Source organism: Vicugna pacos, chromosome 32 (assembly GCF_048564905.1).
Source record: "Vicugna pacos chromosome 32, VicPac4, whole genome shotgun sequence".
NCBI lineage: Eukaryota > Metazoa > Chordata > Mammalia > Artiodactyla > Camelidae > Vicugna > Vicugna pacos.
In genome coordinates this window covers 18,448,204-18,468,501 of record NC_133018.1, presented here as the reverse complement: position 1 = coordinate 18,468,501, position 20,298 = coordinate 18,448,204, and the positions used below count along the sequence as shown (strand labels likewise).

General features: G+C 41.3%; 2 protein-coding genes across 9 annotated transcripts in view; one reads left to right on the top strand and one right to left on the bottom strand.

Moving 5' to 3' along the window:
- Window positions 1-20,298, top strand: part of IFT81 (intraflagellar transport 81) — a 167,663-nt gene that overhangs the window by 19,368 nt on the left and 127,997 nt on the right. The gene's annotated exons all lie outside the window — the stretch shown is intronic.
- The window catches only part of P2RX7 (purinergic receptor P2X 7), a 46,774-nt gene that overhangs the window by 4,787 nt on the left and 21,689 nt on the right, over window positions 1-20,298 (bottom strand). For both annotated transcript variants that reach the window (XM_072953009.1, XM_006204863.4), the window contains 9 exons: window positions 19,422-19,494; window positions 18,316-18,412; window positions 14,803-14,883; window positions 14,064-14,193; window positions 10,045-10,181; window positions 4,115-4,205; window positions 2,709-2,774; window positions 2,472-2,621; window positions 662-763 (listed from right to left, as the gene is read on the bottom strand). In XM_072953009.1, coding sequence (XP_072809110.1) covers window positions 662-763; window positions 2,472-2,621; window positions 2,709-2,774; window positions 4,115-4,205; window positions 10,045-10,181; window positions 14,064-14,193; window positions 14,803-14,883; window positions 18,316-18,412; window positions 19,422-19,494 — 927 coding nt within the window. The remainder of the gene's footprint in view (window positions 1-661; window positions 764-2,471; window positions 2,622-2,708; window positions 2,775-4,114; window positions 4,206-10,044; window positions 10,182-14,063; window positions 14,194-14,802; window positions 14,884-18,315; window positions 18,413-19,421; window positions 19,495-20,298) is intronic.

Here is a 20,298-nt window from a genome sequence, read left to right as displayed (position 1 = left end):
AAGCCATCTAATTTGCAGTAATTTATTATGGCAACTGCGGAAAACTCACACAGTTAGTGAAGAGGTCCAGCAGCCAAAACCGCTGGGGAGAGTGTGAATTAGAACTTTAGAGAACTACCAAAACTAACACACACCTGCCTTATGACTCAGCAGTTCCACTCTTAGGTGCCGTATGTTTACCACAGCAGCATCATTGGCATGCGTCCAAACTGGAAACTACCCAAATGTCTTATCAACAGCAGAATGGACAAATAAATTGGATGTTTATTAAACGGAAATTATAGAACAGTGAGAGTGAACCATGGCTGTATACAACGTCATGGATCACTCTCACAAAAATAATATTGAGTGAAAGAAGCCAGACCACTCAGTGGGGTATATACTGGATACATACTATAGGATTCAAATTTTATAAAATTCTAGAAGAGGTAAAACTAACCTTCGAATACAGGATGATGACTACTTTTAAGGGAAGGTGATTGGGTGGAGGCATGAGAGGGACTTTTGCTAGTAATACTTTTAAAATCTGGGTGCTGGTTACATGTGTTACATGTAGTTTACTTCGTTAAGTCATCAATTGTGATTTATACAAATTTCTAGATGTATTTATATTTAACAGTAAGTTTTCTTAAAAAAAAAAAGACTAAATATCTTAACTTACTGGGACTTCTTCGCCTTTGACATCTTGCAGACTTCTCCCAAGTAGCCTCTGGTCTACCATCCTAATGTGGGATTCATCCACAAAGGACACATATTTTAATGTCTAGGAAATAAAAAATTTAGTTCAGAGTTATCAAGAATTGCATATCTGAACATATCTAAAGGCAACTGTTACTCCTGTTTACCAAATGACAAACTGTTAAACAGGCTAACCAAAAACTCTTGATAACCAAGAATGAATGATTCAGAGTCTAAATGTAAATCAGAAATAGAACCCCAAACACCTTAATATGTAGATGTAGAGTATCCACAGCTTACTGTCTAATATCTTTAGGTCTTCCAAGTGCCAAGTAAAATTCTTTTGTTGTGTTCCCTCACTTACAGTTATCTAGGTTGAATATCTCCAGAAAGTTACACTACTGCAACTTAAATTATTTATATTTTCATTAAATTTCATCCCATCTTGGGCCATGAAATGGTGATTGATTTTAGTTGCAAAGATGAACTTTTAGTTGCAAACACATGTACAATGGACAATGAAGCGTGCATTCTGCTGCTGGAAAAAGACAGTAATGTTCTTGGAGAAGGGAAAAACAAAGAAACCCTCTTTGTTGTTTTAAGTACCAGAGATTTCTCTTTGATTGGAGGAAATCATGGAGTCAGTGTAGTGAATTCCAAACTAATCAAATCAAAACCATACAGACAACCTAAAAATTCCTACTACACCCCCATCCTAGGCTCCTTTCTGGAAGTGATCACTGCTATTGCTTTTGTGAGTGTCCGGTACCTTTTTATGTACATGTATTGCCCCCTCATATATATGTGTCTGTGCGTATGTGTGTATCATACATGTAGAAAATACATAGAATTAGTTTATACATATAATGTTTTTAAACCTATATATCATACCATATATATTGTTCTATAGTTTGCTTTTTTTCTGCCAACAAATGTTTTGGATATCTGCCCGCGCCCATACCTATAATGTAGTGGTTATAAACATGGATTCTGAAACCAGCCTGCCTAAGTTGGGATTTCAGCTCTGCTGCTTACTAGCTGAATGACTTTGGGCAAATCATCAAACCTTCCTGTGCCCCAATTTTCTCATCTGTAGAAAGAGGTAGTAGTAGCACGTATCTATGGTTCTAATAATAATCATATAATCCTATAAACCTACCTGTAGGGTTGTGTGAAGATTCAGTGAGTTAATGTGGGTCTAGCACTGGAAATGCTGTATAAACGTGTGCTCTTATTATGTACATCAATTTTTAAAACTGGTGCCAGGCATTCCTTACTTTGGATTTACCATAGTTTATTTCACCATTCACCTATTGGACATTGGGTAGATGCTTCTCTTCACTGTCACTAACACCGCTGGGATGGACATCTTGTACACGTGTACTGTGTGGGTACCCGCGTGAGAGTTTCTCTAGGGCAGGCGTGGAGAACTGGAAATGTCAGAGCGTAAAGTATGTCCCATTTAAATGGTACTAGATACTGCTAAATTGTTCTCTGAAGTTGTTACACCTTTTTTCTTTTCTTTTTTTGCTGTATTAATTTAATAATTCAGACAAAATTGACAAATCCTGGAATATAAAAAAAAAAACCTTTTTCTCTTATACCTCCAGTTTAGTTTCTGTTCTTTCACAAGAGCAAAGGATTCATCTGAGAGATGATGGATTGGGATAGAGTCTAGAGACCTATCCTCCATGGGATTACACCTATGATTCTGGCCTTATGTCTGTACATTTCTCAGTAATATAACAGACCTGACAGGTGTTTTGGCGTCCCATAGACTCAGTGAGCCTTACCGGCTTTGGCTCCACAATGGACTCACACTTCTTCCTGTAGTAGTATTCGTTGACTGCACAGGGCTCACAGCACTTGAAACAGGGATAAATATGAGATCGACAGTATTTACTTGAGTAAGTGTTGATGAGAAAGTCGATGAACAACGTGGCCTGGGAGAAACCCGGACAAGCACCATGTCAGTGAAATTTCTTTTTGCCAAATAACTTTCATAAAATGTGGGAAAGAGAAGCCCTTACCAAACCAAAGTAGGAAAGGGTTGAGCCAATGTACACGATCAGCTGGATAATGTCAAATTTTCCTCCCTGAAAACAGAGGGGAAAAGGTTACTCGGTTGAAATTCAGAGCAACACTCTTGCTCTAGTCAGTAATAGTTAGTTCCAGCAGAGGAGGGGGTCTAGCACCATGAATTTGATAGATGCATCCAGAGTGTTCACGGAAACAGAGATTAAGGAGCCTGAAAATATACCTTCTGCCTCTCAGGATGTGCTTGAAAACATGAATGTTTTAAACAAAGAAGCACTGGAACCCACACACAGAGGAGAACCATTGAAGAAACCTTGTTGTTTTTCCATGCAAGATGAGGGTTTCAGATGAGCTTTCCCTGAAAGTGGTTTGAGATTACTTTGGAAACAGAGGGAAGGAATGTCTGCACAAATTCTTCCCATGGTTACCCTTGTGGTTTTTATTTTCAGTGTCTTTCTGTCCTCTCGGTGCTAGCCCATTGATTCTTGTGCTTCTTGTCACCACGTTACATAAACAATAGGCTGTCGGCTAAAGTGTATGGGTATCTGTTGATATTTGCCTGCCCAGCATCCCCTCGTTCCTTCTTCTAGAGACAGCATGCAAATTTTCCGTCGGAGAGCCGTGTCTGTCTCCATACTTGGTCCATGTAGTTTCAGGGAAAGGGGTTAGTTCAGAGCTGGTCCAGGACCAACTACTGAGAGTATGACATAACCCTGGTCACAGTGACCAGTCCAGCAGTGACTATGTGGCTCAGGCTGGGCCAGTCAATGCCAACAGCATCTGCTGAGGCCTTTGCTGAAACTCTGGCAGAGATGCTCTCTTTTCATTGAGGTTGCTATGTTAAGATAATCAGTAGGTACTGACACCACCGCTTCGAGATGACCCGCTGAGAATGACACCAAAACAGAGAACAAATGTAAGAGATGGAGGGAGGCAGGTTCCTGATGATGTTGTTAAAAACACCTGGATTCAGTCATGCCTGAAGCCTGAAAGTTGCCTCATGGATTTTTCAGTCATGTGAACTAAGGGGAAAAAAAAAGACTTCTTTTTCCCTAAGCCAATTTGAGTTGGATTCTGTTACTTACAAACTATTTTGCAGAGGGATTTCTCTTTTTTTTCTCTCTCTCTCTCTCTCTCTTTAAGCATCAGAGTATTTTTAAAGTTGAATATTAGTTTCGCTCCCCACCGCCCCAAACCCACTGTTGTACTCATCAGATGACTTTTTTATGAACAGGACCCCAAGGACATGTCTTCCCCCTCTCTTATCCCACATGCAGGATGCACAGTACTGGCTAATGACTATGACCCAAACATTCACCCCTTGAGACCCTACAGCAATAATTAGAACATAGTCATGGGAATGAAGAAGCCAGTGGCTGGGAGCAGGGAAGAGACTTACGGTGCCAAAAACCAGGACATCAAAACGGATCCCAAAGACTTTCATCAGAGTCCGTTTTTCAACATTGTTTTCCTTATAGTACTTGGCGTATCTGTAGGAGGGAAAGGATCCATATTTATAAAGACCTATCTAAGAGTGCTGATATTTTATGAAAAGAAAACCCAAAACAGTAGCCGATCTAGTCTTCCTTGTCCATCTTCTAGCCTTGCTTCAGTTGGCAGAGGGAAGAGCATAATCCAAACCCACAAACTACTCTTTCTGACCACCTGGAACCAAAGCACCACTTCCTTGTGTCAGTTCTTCTACTTCCAGCATCACAGTATGACGGAAAAATCTGCTTTTAGTTTAAGATTAAAATGAACAATTTTTAACCAATACAAGATTAACAATAAGAAAAAAATTTTTAAAATCACTTCAAGCAATCTGATTATTTCCTAAGAGGGAAAAGTAGGTTTGGCTTCTAGAACGAAGGTACTGATTAATGGATTGGAGACAGGTGCACCTCAGCAATCTGTTTGGTTTCTCTTTAAGATTCTGTATTTGTCTATTTGGCTCCCATTATCACCAGGGCCAAACTAACAGACAACATTGTTTATATCCCCCCTGCAATCTAGCTTTTGCAAATACATGAAAATTTATTTATCCAACCACCTCCTGTATCTAACTCTCGCACATCCTGCCCTAAATTGTCCAGGGCCAGTTACCAGACAACCAGAGACCACTCTTATAGCCCAGAGCCTGCCAACATTACTCACACTAGCCAATCCTAAGCCGGTTCCCCTTCCCTGCCTTGCCTTTCCCATAGAAAACACAGGGAAGTCTCTGGGCTGTGCTTTTTCCTTGTTCTCACTAACCCCTGACCAAACTTGATGCTTCCCCCTGTGGCCCTGTGTGGCCTCACATGCCTCCTCCTCTTGGAAAATGTAATGAAATTCTTCTTTCAATGGCATTGACCTCTATGTGTCATCACATAGTCACCTTTATAAATTAAGACCTGAGTACGAATAACAGTCACCCCAAATATACAACTCTCACCAGTGCTACAGTAGGGAAGGTGGCATGTTTTGTTTTTCCATGAGTAGTTAGGAAGACTTAAACTACATGCCTCACAAAGCTTCTAAGTCTGTTCCTCCCACGTTGCCACCTTTTGGTGGTGGTTTTTAGGTAAGGGTATATTTTCTTTCTGAGTTATTGATTCACAATCTATTTATAGGTATTGGGAGAGAAGAAAACAGAAGACAGATGCTCTGCCAGAATATAGTATGAACATCTGAAATTCTTTTTAAAAAAACTCAGGATCTGACATTGAGATTGGTTAGGTATATTCTCAGGCGCTTCAGTGCCTGTGTCTAGCCAGAGGGGTTTCAATTTCTTTGCATCTGATTGTTCTCATTCCATGACAGTCCTTTCTTCTTCTGCTTTCTTGATTGATTTGTTTTTTAAAACACAAAGCAAGCACGCATCTCTACTCTGCCCCAGGATTGCATTCTCTCTCTGTGGAAGTTGGTTTGCTGAGAAGTTTCAGTAAAATACTTGAATTTCTGCTTTCAGGGTCTTGGTAGAGTGACTGTCAAACTGAGGGCACGAATCACTTGGGAGGTGTGTTCAAAAGGCCAAAGGGTGGTTTTAGAAGGTCTGAGATGTTTCTAGGAATCTGTATTTCCAGGAAAGGTACCAGGTGGTTCTGATGCAGGTGGTCAATGGGCCACATTTAGAAACACCTGGCCCTGGGCAAGGATGTTTTTGCACCCTGTAATGGGTTGGATAATGGCCCCTCCAAAAACATAAATCCAGGTGCTTAACCCCTGCAGCTGTGAATGTGACCTCATTTGGAAATAGGATCTTTGGAGATACAAATAAGTTAAGGATCTCAAGATGAGATCATACTGGTTTAGGATGGGCCTTAAATCCAATGACTGTATCCTCGGAAAGGAAAAGGAGAGTTGAAACAGAAACACAGAGAAGAAGGCTATGTAAAGAAAGAGGCAGATATTGGGGGTGGATGCAGCCACAAGTTAAGGACCACCTAGAGCTGTCAGAAGCATGAAGAGGCAAGGACAAATCCTCCCTTAGAGCCTTCAGAGGGAGCATGGCCAGCTGACACCTTGATTTTAGACTTCTGGCCTCCACAACTGTGGGAAAGAAATTTCTGTTGTTTAAAATCACCAAGTTTGTGATCATTTGTTCTAGCAGCCACGGGAAACGAATACAAACACATACCCATTATGAACCAGAGAAGCGCGTTGGGCATTCTGTTCTGGGTTGGTCTTCCCTGCTTTACACATGTTGTAAATGAACTGAATTTCATGTTCATTGAATAAGAACCATTTGCCATTAATCTTTGGGTGAAGGACACAATTCTGCAACATGATCAATTCCTTCAACTTCCTATGTTTTAGAAAGTTATATTTTCTCATACACCTCATATAACCTTTAATTTCCTACTCTTTTGTGTGGCTATTTGAAAATGACTTGTCCAGTTGCCCATCAGATCTCAACAATTTATTTTTGGCCAAAGATTACTTCTGGTGCTTATTCCAGACAATAAATGCTCTAACACTTTGTTCTAAAAGAGTATTAACCTCATAACCAGTTCTTCAGAAAGCTCAGATCTCTCCAGGAGCTCATGTTCTTAGGCTTGAGCTCAGCAACTTGAAGGACATTTGCTAACATCTGATTGGTACATTGCTCTGCATGCATCTGCTGATTGTTGAAAAAACAGCCTGTGAAGGCAGTCAGGGGACCACTGATCCAGGCCTCTCTTCTTGCTAATGGCCAGAAACCTATTCAGTAGAACAGCAGGGAGTGATCAAAACATTACCTACACTAGGAGCTGGTTTCAGGGCCCTGGATGAAACTGACCCAGAAGAGGCAAAAAGCCTCTTGTGTCTTGATCTCAGCCAGCCTTTAGTCAAGGGTCTGAAACTTAAATGCCTTTAGGGGCCAGGCAGATAACAGAAATGAGTGATGTAAAAAAAAGAAAGAAAAGAAATGAGCGATGTAGCCAGTTATAAGGCAGTAAGGAGTGGTAAGGACCATGGCAAACCAAAAACCACATGCCCTTTCTAAATTAGACCACTGTTACTCAGTTTGGCTGCTATGTGGTATATGAACCCAGAGTTGTCAAATGGTTTACTTTTTTTTCAAATAGTTTAATTTTTTTAAGTAGGAGGTCCAGACTTTTATGTAGAATGTCTCAACTTTCTAAACATTGTGCAAGACAAAAACTAAAATAAAAATAGAAACAGTTGAAGGTTGCTTGCCAATTAATGATGCTGCTTTGAACAAAATATAAATAGATCCATTTGCTTGAGCAGACCCCCCAGAAGTCAGTAAGAGTACTAGCAAAAGGGTTAGAAAGCAGTAAATGTGTGTGTGTGTGTGTGTGTGCGCATTTGTGTGCACCCACACGTGTACTTTGGCCTGTACTCTCTTGCACAGATCAAGTAGACACCTTATTTTATTCATTCCCCCAGGCAGCAAGCAGCCTCATTGTAGGAACAAAATATAGACAGATGAAACATCTAAGAAGAAAGTATGTTTGGGATGCTAGATAATATAGTCTGTACCAGTGCTTCTCTAATTTTAATGTGCAGTGAATCTTCTGGGAATCTTAAGATGCAGATTTTGATTCAGCAAATTGAGTGGGGGCTGAGATTTTACATCATAACAAGCTCCCAGGTGAGGCCCATATTGCTGGTTCCAGGACCCTGTTTTGAGTATTGAGAGTCTAGATTGGTGATTCTCAAACTTGAGTTTGCATCAGAATAGCCTGGAAGGCTTATGAAGACAATCCCCAGAGTGTCTGATTCAGTAGGTCTTGGGTAGAGCTTGAGAATTTGCATTTATAACAAGTTCCCACGTGGTGCTGAGGTGGGGACCGGCACTTTGAGAACCACTGGTCCAGACCATTAGTACTAAAGGTATTCAGAGAAGCTAATATGTCTGCAAGTTGATTCCCTAACATAGACTCCTTTAAGTGCAGTTTCTCTTCTTTTTTTTCTTTCAATTGAAGTATAGTCAGTTTACAATGTGGTGTTGATTTCTGGTGTACAGCATACTGACTCAGTTGTACATATATATACACATATATTCCTTTTCATTACAGGCTATTACTGAGTATTGAATATAATTCCTTGTGCCGAACAGTAGGGCCTTGTTTATTTTATATATAGTAGTCAGTATCTGCAAATCTCGAACTCCCAATTTATCCCTCCCCACCTCCTTTCCCCCGCTGTTAACCATAAATTTGTTTTCTATGTCTGTAAGTCTGTTTCTGTTTTGTAAATATGTTCATTTGTGTCATTGTTTTAGATTCCACATACAAGGGATATAATGTATTTTTCTTTCTCTTTCTGGCTTACTTCACTTCATGTGATAATCTCCAGGTCCATCCATGTTGCTGCAAGTGGCATTATTTTATTCTTTTTTGTAGCAGTTTTTCTTCTTAACTAGGACAATGCAATCCTCAGGAAAGTGCAGGATACCTGTGTGGGATCTTATCCTGTGCAACTCTGGTTGCATCTCTCCCCAGCCCCATCAAGCTATCTTGTTTGGTTTTCTATAAAGTGTTTATCATCATCTGAAATGGTCTTGTTGGATTTATTTGTTTGTTCCATTGTGGTATAATTAACATATAATAAAATGCATAACTCCTAAGGATTCAGTTCAATGAGTTTTGACAAATGAATACCCTGTGTAACCTATATCCCTACCACGATCTAGAACATTCCATTACCCCAGAAAACTCTCTTGTGCTCCCTTCCAGTCAGTTCCTACTTCTCCCCCACCCCCATGGAGGAATGTCTCCACATCCCATGGCATGCACAGAAATTTGCACAAAATCATTCCTGCCGAAGCCCACCAGCAAATATTCTAAAGCCCCGCAGAGAGAAATCCCATCCAAGTTCCTACAGGTCAGTGTGAAGGGGTTATACAGTAGATTGGACACAAGGAGGAAAATCCATCAGCTGAGAGTGGACCTCACTGAAACAATAACAGATACCTTGAAAAAGAACCGAATGTAAATCCAAGAAATGAAAAATATAGCTATAGAATTTTTTAAAACCTAAAAGCATATGGTAAAATGATCATAACCTTTGATCCAATAATTCTACTTCTAGAAATTTATCCTAAGGAAATAATCTGGAATTTAAGCAACGATTTATGTATAGAGAGATATACTGCAGAGTTATTTATAATAGAAAAACTGGAAACCCCAAATGTCCAATAATGGAGGAATCGGTAAGAAAACCATGAGATGGAAGGGAAAGGGGATCTTAGTGATCCAGTTTAGGATTATGGAGCTTCTATTATTAGCTGTGGGTCTTAGGCAAATCATTTCACCTTTCTCAGCTTTCCCTGGGACACTAACATCTACCTTCAGGGAGGGTTGTGAGGTTTAGTGATGGTGACGTACAGTACCTGGTATATAGAATACCTTCCCTAAGTTGTAGCTTTTGTTATCATTCCATTCACACAATGGACTTTTATGATCATTAATGTGATGGTCACAAAGAATTCTGAGTGATCTGGCATATGAAAAACCCCACGTATATTATAAATGTGATATGATCTCACATAAGCTTCACGAAAGAATTGGTTAGACAAAGGAGAATTCACCAGAAAGTTATCCTCGAGTATCTTCGGTTAGAGTAATTATGAGTGATTTTTATCCTCTTCTCTATGCCTTTCTTTGTTTCCCAAGTTTTGTTTTTGTCTTACACAGAGCGTACAGTTCTTTAATAATTCATACAAAAATTCAATCACTGCCTAGCTCTTAGAGGAAGTCTTTTACATTCATCTTGTTGCCTTGGGAACCAAAACTGGTCTTACTGGCTACTGGGGGTGGCATTCAGCTGGGCTTGGAAGGTCCCTGGGGAGCCAAGAGTGGCCATTCACTGGGTGAATCTCACTTGGAGCATTGTTACCTGAAGTTGTAGCCAGGATATGCGGTCTCATCGGCGGTCTTATCGTCAAGGCGACGGAAACTGTATTTTGGCCGGCAGTGATGGGACCACTTGTCTAGGTTGCAGTCCCAGTAGATCTCAATGCCCATGATTCCTCCCTGGGGAAGACAAGAGACAGTCTCTAAGTCCCACTAGATGTGGATTACGCAGTCACCAGACATCTCCCTGCACAGTGATGATCACTGAAAGAACGGTTTGCTTTTGCGGGGAAAAAAATGCTGACTAAAAGTTTCAGAGCCTAAGTGCAACCCTGTCTAACTCATACAACGATTACCGTGGCAGCTACAAACTCATGTCCCTGTTCCTCCTCCCATCTGAGGCGCACTGTTAGATTTATTTTCCTAAAATATAACTTTCAACAAACCACTCCTGTTAGCAGACACCTTTAATGGCCCCTCCATTAAAGATTAAGTTGAAACTTGTTCGACTGGAATTCAGCGAGCTCTATCGTGTATCTCCTCTGCTTATCTCCCAGTACTCCCCTGGAGAGAGCTCTTACTCCCAACTGTCTGTGCTTTTCCCAAAACACGCTTTGCATTTTCATTTCTTTTTTAAAAAACAGCTTTATTGAGATAAAGTTCACATATAGTTTGCTCTCTTCACATTGTACGATTCAACAGGTTTTAGTATATTCACCTATATGTGCAAGTCACCACAATCAAATTTGCATTTTCAGTACCTCCAAAAGTAAACATGTAAACTTTAGTTATCACCCCTCCCCCAGCGCTAAGCAACACTAATCTACATTTTGTCTCCATAAAGTTCCTTTTTCTGAACTTTCATATGAATGAAATTATGTATGATCTTTTGTGTCTGGCTTCTGTCACTTAGCATAATGTTTTTAAAGTTATCTATGTTGTAGAATTTATCAGTACTTTATTATTCCTTTTTGTTGTGGAAGAATACTCCATTGTGTGGATACACTACATTTTGTTTATCCATTCATCCTTCAGTGGACACTTGGATTCCTTCCACCTTTTGGCTGTTATGAATAATACTGCTATGAACATTTATGTACAAGTTTTTATGTGAACATATGTTGTGATTTTTCTTGGATGTATGCTTAGGAGTGTATGCTTTGAATTTTTAAATCTTCGTCTTTGTCTTTTTCTCACAATGAAATGTTTCTCCCACACAGTTCTCCAGCTAAGTCCTCCTTATCCTCCAAGACCCAGCTTACGTTCTTCCCCATCCACGCAGCCACACCTGTGCTCCTCAATTCACGGTGACCTTTCTGTCCTCTAAACTTCTAAGGAATCTCTTACTCTCTTACCTGTATTTGGTACTTCTGTCTTTCTACAAACATTTTTTTTGAGCATTATTTTCTTAGTGCTCATTGAATCTTTAGACACCATTGCTCGTAAGACATAGTTTTCAAAAAACAATTTTGGGGGGTGGTTATTAGGTATATTTACTTATTGTTAGTTTTTGTTTTTTTTTTTGATGGAGGGACAGGGGATTGAACCCAGGGCCTCGTACATGCTATGCACACATTCTACCACTGAGCTATACCTCCCTAAAATATAGTTTTTGGTTTTGGTTTTTTAATTTTTTAAAAATTATTTATTAAAAAATTTGGGGGGGAGATAATTAGGTTTTACTTACTTACTTATTTATTTATTTATTTATTTATTTATTTATTTATTTTAGGGGAGGTACTGGAGATTGAACTCAGGACCTTGTGTATGCTAAGCATGTGCTATACCACTTGAACTATACCCTCCCCCCTAAAATATAGTTTTTAAAAAATGTTCCTCTAAGAAAAAAATGCTGCCAATTAAACTGTGAGACTCCATCAGCTGAAAGCACTTCCTGATTTCAAGACTACTAAAAGTGGAAAAAAGAGAAGTCTTTGAATCAGTGAAATATGGCATTTCAAGATAGTATGTTAGATGCTGAGGATACAGAGATGAGTAACAAGGAGACTCTGACTTGGAGAAAGGGGAAATAATACAGAATAATTACAACTGTCATTTTTTTGTCAATCGCTAAGCCAGACAGTCTACATACTATAGTGAATGTCTAATGCTTCTGTCACTCAGCATCCAATTTGCCTTTTTCTGGAAAAAAGTACCTGGAATTTCCTTTGGGAAACGCCTCTCCCAACTCTCAGTGGTTTGAATGGGCTCTGACCTCTCCCAGCTACAGAAGTGGGCACATGACCCAGGCCTGGCAAATCAGGACAGTGCATCCCTTTGAACCTGGTGATTGATTCAGGGATAGCTATGTGGCCCAAGGTAGACCAGTCAAATCCCTCCCTGAGATATTTTGCCAGAACCATTGGAAAAGAGGTCCTCCATTGGCTGGGACCACTAGCTACAGAGTGTGAAAGTCTAAAGCAGCATTGTCTAATAGGATTTTCTGCAGTGATGGCTATATTCTATATTCATGCTGTGCAAGACAATAACCAGGAGCTACTGAACACTTGAAATGAGGCTGGTATGACTAGGAAGTAAATGTTTAGTTTTATTTACTTTTAATTAATTTAAATTTAAATCACTTCATGTGACTTGTGGCTACCATATTGGATAGCACAGTTCTAGAGCTTTGGTGGCTTTTCCTTGACACATGGAGAATATGCATGAGAATGACATCATCATTAGGGAAACAGTCAAGACGTGAAGTCAGATTCTTGAAGGCATCACTTGAGTTCCTGGATGCAGCTATGCCTAAATCTATCATACCTTTTATTCAGTCAACAGATATTTATTGAGTGTCCAGTATGTGCTGAAAGTTACACAGAAATGAACCACACACGCACACACACACAAGCTAAAGATTCTTGCCTTGATGGAACTTATATTCTAGTCCAGGAAAAATAGACAACAAACAAATGGATGTGTAAGATATGTGATATGTCAGACAATTCTAGGTGCCAGGGATAAATATAAACCTGTAAAGGACCAGAGGGCATCCTGGGATAGAGGTGAGAATTGTCATTTTAAATATAGTGGTAAGGGAAAACTTCATTGAGCTTATATTTGAGTGACTATGGTATAAGTAGGTGAGGGAGATAGCTAATGCTGTGTCTGGGGCCAGACTGTTCCAGGCAGAGGGAACAGCAGGAGAAAACTTCCAAGGTAGGAAGATGCCTTGGGTATGCTAGAATATCTATTTCCCCTGGTCTTTTTACACAAGCTAATGTGGTTCCTTTTCTGTTTAAGCCACTTAAGTTTGGTTTCTATTATTTGTGCCTCAGATTACTTTTTTTTTTTTTTTTGCTTACATCATTTGAGTTGGATTTCTAGAATTTGCAACTAGAAGAATCCTGACTAATCCAAGTACGGTAGTCAGAATAATGGCCCCCCAAATAGTCCTAATCCCAGGTCCTAACCCCTGGACCTCTGAATATGTTACTTTATATGGAAAAGTAGACTTTGCAGATGTGATTAAAGTAAGGATCTTGACATGGGGAGATTATCCTGGATTACCTGGGTGGATCCTATAAAGACACTGGTCTTTATAACAGGGAGGGATTTGACACAGAATAAGAAATCAAGGTGACCACTGAGGCAAGGTGCAGTGCTGCTGGTCTTGAAGCTGGAAGAAGGGGCTATGAGCCAAGAAATGCAAGGAATGCAGCTCTAAAAGGTGGAAAAGGCAAGGACATAGATTTTCCCCTAGAGCCTCTGGAGGGAGCATGGCCCTGCTGATACTTTGATTTTGGCCCAGTGAAATTCATTTTGGACTTCTGACATCCAGAATTGTAGAAAAATATGTGTTTTTTTAAGCCACAAAGTTTGTGGTAATTAGTTACATCAGTCACAGGAAACTAATACACTGAGTATCTCACTCATACGCTTTTTGTGGGATTAGATGAGGTGATGCAGGAAAAGTCCTCATCACAGTGCATGGATTTACAAAATGCATAATAAATGTAAGCATACTGTTAAGACCTAGTAGTCCAGCCTCCTGGCCATTTCCCATCCTCCAGCCCTTGACCCACCCCCCACATCCCACTGTACAAAGGCACCACCAACCTGAATTGCCACAACTGAAAAATTATCTCCTGTTTCTTGGAAGATATCTCTTAGTCGGAAAATGGGACACTGTGGATCCTGAGTCTTGTGAAAGGTGCAAGAGAAGTTTAAACCTGGCAAGATGTTTCTCCTGCACATAATGGAAAGCAAACAAACAAACATCTGTTTTGAAAACTGGGATCCATCTCTTTCATTTGTGGTAGCCTGTGTGATAGCTGTCCACCGTGAGGGTCCCTAGTGATCCTGCCTCCTGGGATTCACACCCTTGTGTTTTTCCCTCCTACATTGTACAGTGTTGGTCTGCGTGACCCATAGTATATGACAGAAGAGATGGTGTGTCACTTCCGAGATTAGATTATAAAAATATGGTGGCTTCCATCTTGGTTGCTTGCTCTCTGTTTTGGATCATTTGCTCTGGGGAAGCCAGCCACCATGTCCTACGGACACTCAAGCAGTCTGAAGGAGAGGTCTATGTGGTGAAGAACTGAGCTCTCCTGCTGACAACCGCGTGAGCATGAAAGAGGATTCTCCAGCTCCAGTCAAGCCTAGAGATGACTGCAGCCCCCACTGACAGCTTGACCACAAGCTGGGAGACATTGCAGTAAAGTCATTACTAGATTCCTGACTCATAGAAACTATGTGAGATAACAAATGTTTGTTGTTTCAAGCATCTAAGTGTTGGGGTAATTTGTTACACAGCAGTAGAAAACTAATACAGCCTGACATTCTGGGCACTTACGTGGTGTAGTTGTGGCCAGGGAAGTGGATGTTATTCTTGATGAGCACAGTGAAGTTTTCAGCGATGCCCAAGAGCGCAGGCCTGTGAGGGAGAAATGCAAAATGAGGATCAGTGATTACAGAGACCAAGGGAGTCAAGGGGCCACTGGGACCAGAGGCTCTGGTTTTTTGTTCGGTTCAATGTGATGGGTGAAAAGAAATGCAATCTAGCAGGAAAAACTGTCCAAAATTCTCTATCCTCTCCAGAAAGAATTCCTCCCTTCTTAAGACCCAGTGGCATTTACTGTAACACTTCTCACTCTGATATAATTGTATGTTTAGTTATGCTCAATGGTGTGCTGGTAAATGTTTAACAACCAGCTCTCTAGGAAAACAAAAAGCCCTGATATTGTAGCATTTACTGATTATTGTGGTATAAATACTCCCACCATAGCTGATTTCAAACTACTGATAGAACATTACTGTCCTTGGAGTTGGGGAGGGATGAGCGTAAATGGCTTAGAACTGGTACAAGCCAGCTCCAGCAAACTCCCATTTGTATCTTTCACCATGGGCTTGGTGTTCCTGCAGGACTGGGACAATATTTTTCTCATCTTGGCATCCCCAGCCTTTAGCACAGGGCCACACATATATATAGTTGACTCTATCAGTCACTCTCTAGAGGCTCTGAACAGTGTAAAATTCTCCAGGAGTTAGAGGAGACCAAATTCTAGACTACAGGAAGGTCCACCCACCACCATCCATTCATCCATTCAACAAATATTTATTGTTCTGGTCATAGGACTGAACACTGGGGATATAGTGATGAACAAGGCAGTCAAGGTTTTTGACCTTGTGTGGTTGACAGTCTGTTACAGATGGAGAGAACTGGCTCCACAAGAGGATACCACTGGCATCCTGTTGCCTGGTGTGCCTGAGAGGGTGGCAGATGTATATTGGGAGAAGCACCAGGAAAGGGTGGAGGGTATTTGGAAGGGAACATCAAGAATGATCTGCTTTTTGTTCCAGGACATCCAGAGCCCGACTTTGGCTCTATTTGGGATATAACTATAGAGAAGCTATAATTTTTGCCTGTCCAGCATCAATTTCCCCTCTGGTACTAGCACCACAAAATTTCTTCCTTTGGGGAAGCCAGGTCTCTTCCACTCTCAGCCAAGGGAGTTGGGTGGAGATGAGTTCATCTCCTGCCCATCCCTACAGCTCCCAGGGTGGGCAAGTAAGCCAGAGCTGGCTAAGCAGTGTAATACAATTCCCTTGGCTACAGTGATTGGTTCATAGGCTGTCACATGACTTAGGCCATTGAGAACATCCCAGATCTTTTATAGGAACGATTGGAAAAGCAAAGCTCACTTTCTCTAGGGTTGTTAGTAGTAAGGACAGTGTAGACCTGGAGTCCCCAGACCACAGTGTAAGGAGAGCCAGAATGGAAGAAAGAATAGCTGAGGGTTGTGGGGAGGCAGAGGACAGAGGAAGAGTGGGTTGCAGGGAAGAAGAGGGTGGAGGAAGAGAGAGAAAATTTTAACACATCATTTGAAGCCTAGATCAAGCCTTGCCTGAAGCTAGTATTTTTGGACTTCTCATTAACAAGAGTCAAAAACGCAAGCCAAAAATTAACACTCCCTGTTTTTTCTGAAGCCACTTGAAGTTATATTTGTCACTTGCATTAAAAAAATCTTTTTTACAACAAATTCCTGCTATGTGCCAGACCCTTTGCCTTTAAAACATTCTCAACCCCACACTTCTTGGGCAACACTCAAAATCAGAGGAATACAGGATCCGCTTTATTCCTCTCTCATGACATAATTTTCTCTTCTGAATTACAGCTCTCTGTGCATGTGTCTTTTCTATCAGATTGCAAGAGCCTTGAGACCTGCTCCACATCTGGCTCTTCTTGTACTTTCCATAAAATTGAGCACAGTCTCCCTTGTGTATAGTTAATGTGAAGTAAATATCTAACACCTACTATGTAGTAGTGGAGATGTTGGGCAAACGAGTAAATTAATCCTCTAAGGAACCCATTCATATAACATATGAGAAACCGAAGTTCAGGGAGTTGCTTGCCCAGGGTCATGTAAAACTGCAGCCCAGGGCCTAGCACATTAGAGATGTACAGAATTTATCTGAGAAATGAGTTGGTGGCAGAGCCAGGACTGAAAACCACATGCAATTAAGAGGCCCCTTGCCTTGAACTAGGGACTACTTGACTGTAGGCTGATGTCCCACCCAGGCCCTGGACAACTCCTTCTGTGACAAAGAAACTTCCCTGACCTAAAAATGAACCGAGATGGTACCATCAAGGATTGAGAGCCAGACGGGCTGATACTGCCTAGCGCTTGCCACCCTGATATGATAAATCTTTTAAAAAGTCAGTCTGGGGAAGTCTTCTCTTTGCCCTACAGATGCTGATGGTGTGGCCCTGAGTCACACTGTCTAGAGCTTCACTGTCCAGTATAGTCCAGCATCCCCTGAATATGCGTGGCTATTTAAACTAAATTAAATAAAAAATTCAGTTCAGTTTCTGTAACCACATTTCAGGTCCTCAATAGTCACACGGAGCTAGTGGCCCCCATATTGGATGATACAGGTACAGAATATTTCCATTATTGCAGAAAGTTCCACTGGACAGTGTTGGTCTAGAACCACCACACTTCTAGGGTCAGAGCATGTGTGTGTGTGTGTGTGTGTGTGTGTGTGTGTGTGTGTGTGTGTTATTGAATACTGACTGTGTGCCAAGCATGGGGCTCACTTTACACATATCAGTCATTGTACGAGTGTCATCTCATTTAATTCTCACAACAGCCCAGTGAGAAGGCACATTGTCTTCATTTTAAAGACAAGGAAACAAGCTGAAAGAAGTTAAGCCACTTGTTCAAGAATCTACAGCAGGGATGTATGAGCCAGGATTTGAGTCCAGGTCCCCTTATTCTCTGCTGAAATGCATCCCTCCCAGGGGTTTCTGAGATTTAGCATCAAGTTCTGCCTTCTAGGCCTGACCTTGTGTGCTAAAGAAGAGTCAATACAGGGAACCACCAAATCTGTATGTCACTGTGAGCATCTAAGGAAACTTCCCTTCCCTTCCATCCCTTTTCCTTCCTTTTCCTCTCCCTTCCCTTCCCCTTCCTTCCTTTTTCCTCTTCTCCCTCCCTCCCACCTTGTCATCCTTAATCACTCAGGATGGACCCTGGTAGTCAGAATGGACCCTGCTGTAGCACCGGAGGAGGTGTCTGGAGGTGCCCTGGAAGGTGCTGGGACGGCCAGGGGGCAGGGGCACCCAAGGGTGCCCAGGGTAGTAGCTACTTACCAGCCAGTAGAGAATAATTTCAAATTTTTAACAACTAACATGGTCCTTCCAGAGACCACTAGTGTGCCTGGCATGAGGGTCACCAAGCCAGTAAGACCTGGGGCTTGGCAGGACTGTGCTGAGGAGGGAAGCAGGAGCAGTGCCTGGCAGGCCTCATCTGCTCAAAGCTGATGGCCACCATGTTTGTCCCCACCTACCCAACCCCGAACTCACTCTGGGGCATTCTCCACTGCCTCGACGGGACACCAGGCGAAGACTTCACAGGTCTTCAGCTTTCCTTCATACTCTATACACCTTCCGGTCTGCATTCCTGCGAGGGTCAAGGGGTCGTAGAAGCACAGGTGTGAAAGAACCCAGAGGGAGAAAACTCTCAGCTCAAGCGAGGGACTGTTAACGTTTTTCAACCCACGCAGTTTCAGTTTCCATGAAACCCCATCCAAACCACAAACTCATGTAAGACAAACCAAGCAAGGAACACATCAGACGGCAAGCTTTTCAAAAACAGATCAACGAGAACACAGAAAGATCACGGAGGCTGTTAGATTTTTTGGTTTCTTTGCAAGAAAAGATCCTGAGAGAGGGGCTGAGCTGGGTGTATTCTTTTGCTTTATATAAATGGACTAGAACTTGGCTTCTAAATAGTCCCTCTAGGTGTATACAGCATATAGCAGGATACACAGAGCCGTGGAGTCAGCACAGCACATCTTCCAGGAGCATCAGTGTCACAGCAGATTTTTGAGGGGAGAGTTAAATAGTAAGGAATGTTAATGGTCTCTACACCAACTCAATCACACATGGAATGGAATGGAAACTTCATATACCTTTTTGTGTACATGTGTGTTATAAACACTGATGGTTTTACTTTTTCTTTTTCTTTTTGTAGCAATTTAAAAAATTGTTATGTGCCTTTTTAAGTTAAAACAAGAGCTTTGGAAATTCTGCAGTTTAACATTGCCCCCGGGTTCTTTGGGGTACTGTTCACGCTTTTCAGCCTTTGAAGAAATTCAAGAGGGAACATTTAGAATACTCAGATGATACTATGAGCCTTTCAAATTTTTTATCAGTGAGAACCCTGAAGATGCTAATTCTGTGAGATTTGGGGGAGCTGCTTTCACCGGAAATTAAAATCACAACCATTATCAGCAGCTGGTTGTCTGGGGACAGAGCCGAGACATACAGCAGGCACAGGATCATCCATGTTCTGATGAAGGTGGATGAAGGCAGCTGAGAGCCAGAAGCTAATGATCTGGGCACTGTGAATGTCACCAAGATTCCAGATCATCCACCAGGGAGGTCTCAGGAAAAGAAATGGAACATACCTTTGCTTTTTGGGTCCATCCATCCCTTTTTACAACCCTGGTCAGAGAAACAGATCGTCCCTCTGGTGGGATACTGCAGGGAGGACAGACAGTGAGGAATAAGCATTGTGTGTCCCAACAATACAGAAAAACAGATGTCTATGTCCACACAAACACTTGCACATAATACCAGAAAATGGGAACAGCCCAAATGCCCACCAATGGATGAATGGACAAGTAAAATCTAGTATATTCACCTGATGGAATATTATTTGGCCATAAAAAGGAATGAATGAAGTACTGATACATGCTACAGTGTGGATGAAACTTGAAAACATGATGCTAAGTAAAAGAAGCCAGACACTAAAGACCATCTATTGTATGATTCTGTTTATATGAAATATCCAGAATAGGAAACCCATAGAGACAGAAGGAGATTGGTGGTCGCCAGGGGCTGAGGGAGGTGGAGAATGGGGAGTGACGGCTAATGGGTATGAGGTTTCTTCTTGAAATGATGAAAATATTCAGGAAACCGATAGTGATAATGATTACACAGCTCGATGAATATACTTCAATTTAAAAAAGTTTAAAAAAACTACTGAATTGTACACTTCAAAATGTGAATTTTATGGTATGTGAATTATATCTCAATAAAAAATAAAAATAAGCAAAATTCTCTCTGAGGGACAGCCTTTGAAGTGGAGAGCAGGGAGCCTGGTCCAAGCTGCCCTGCAGCTGCAGAACTGAGCGAGGCAGCAGAAAATGTGGAAATAAAGGGCTCCAGCCAGCACTCTCTCCTGGCCTGAAGAAATGAGGTCAGTCAGATTTCAGGACTGAGGGTTGAAGACAGAATAAGGAAACGAAAAATGAGATGACTTGGTTTATGCATACTCGGCTT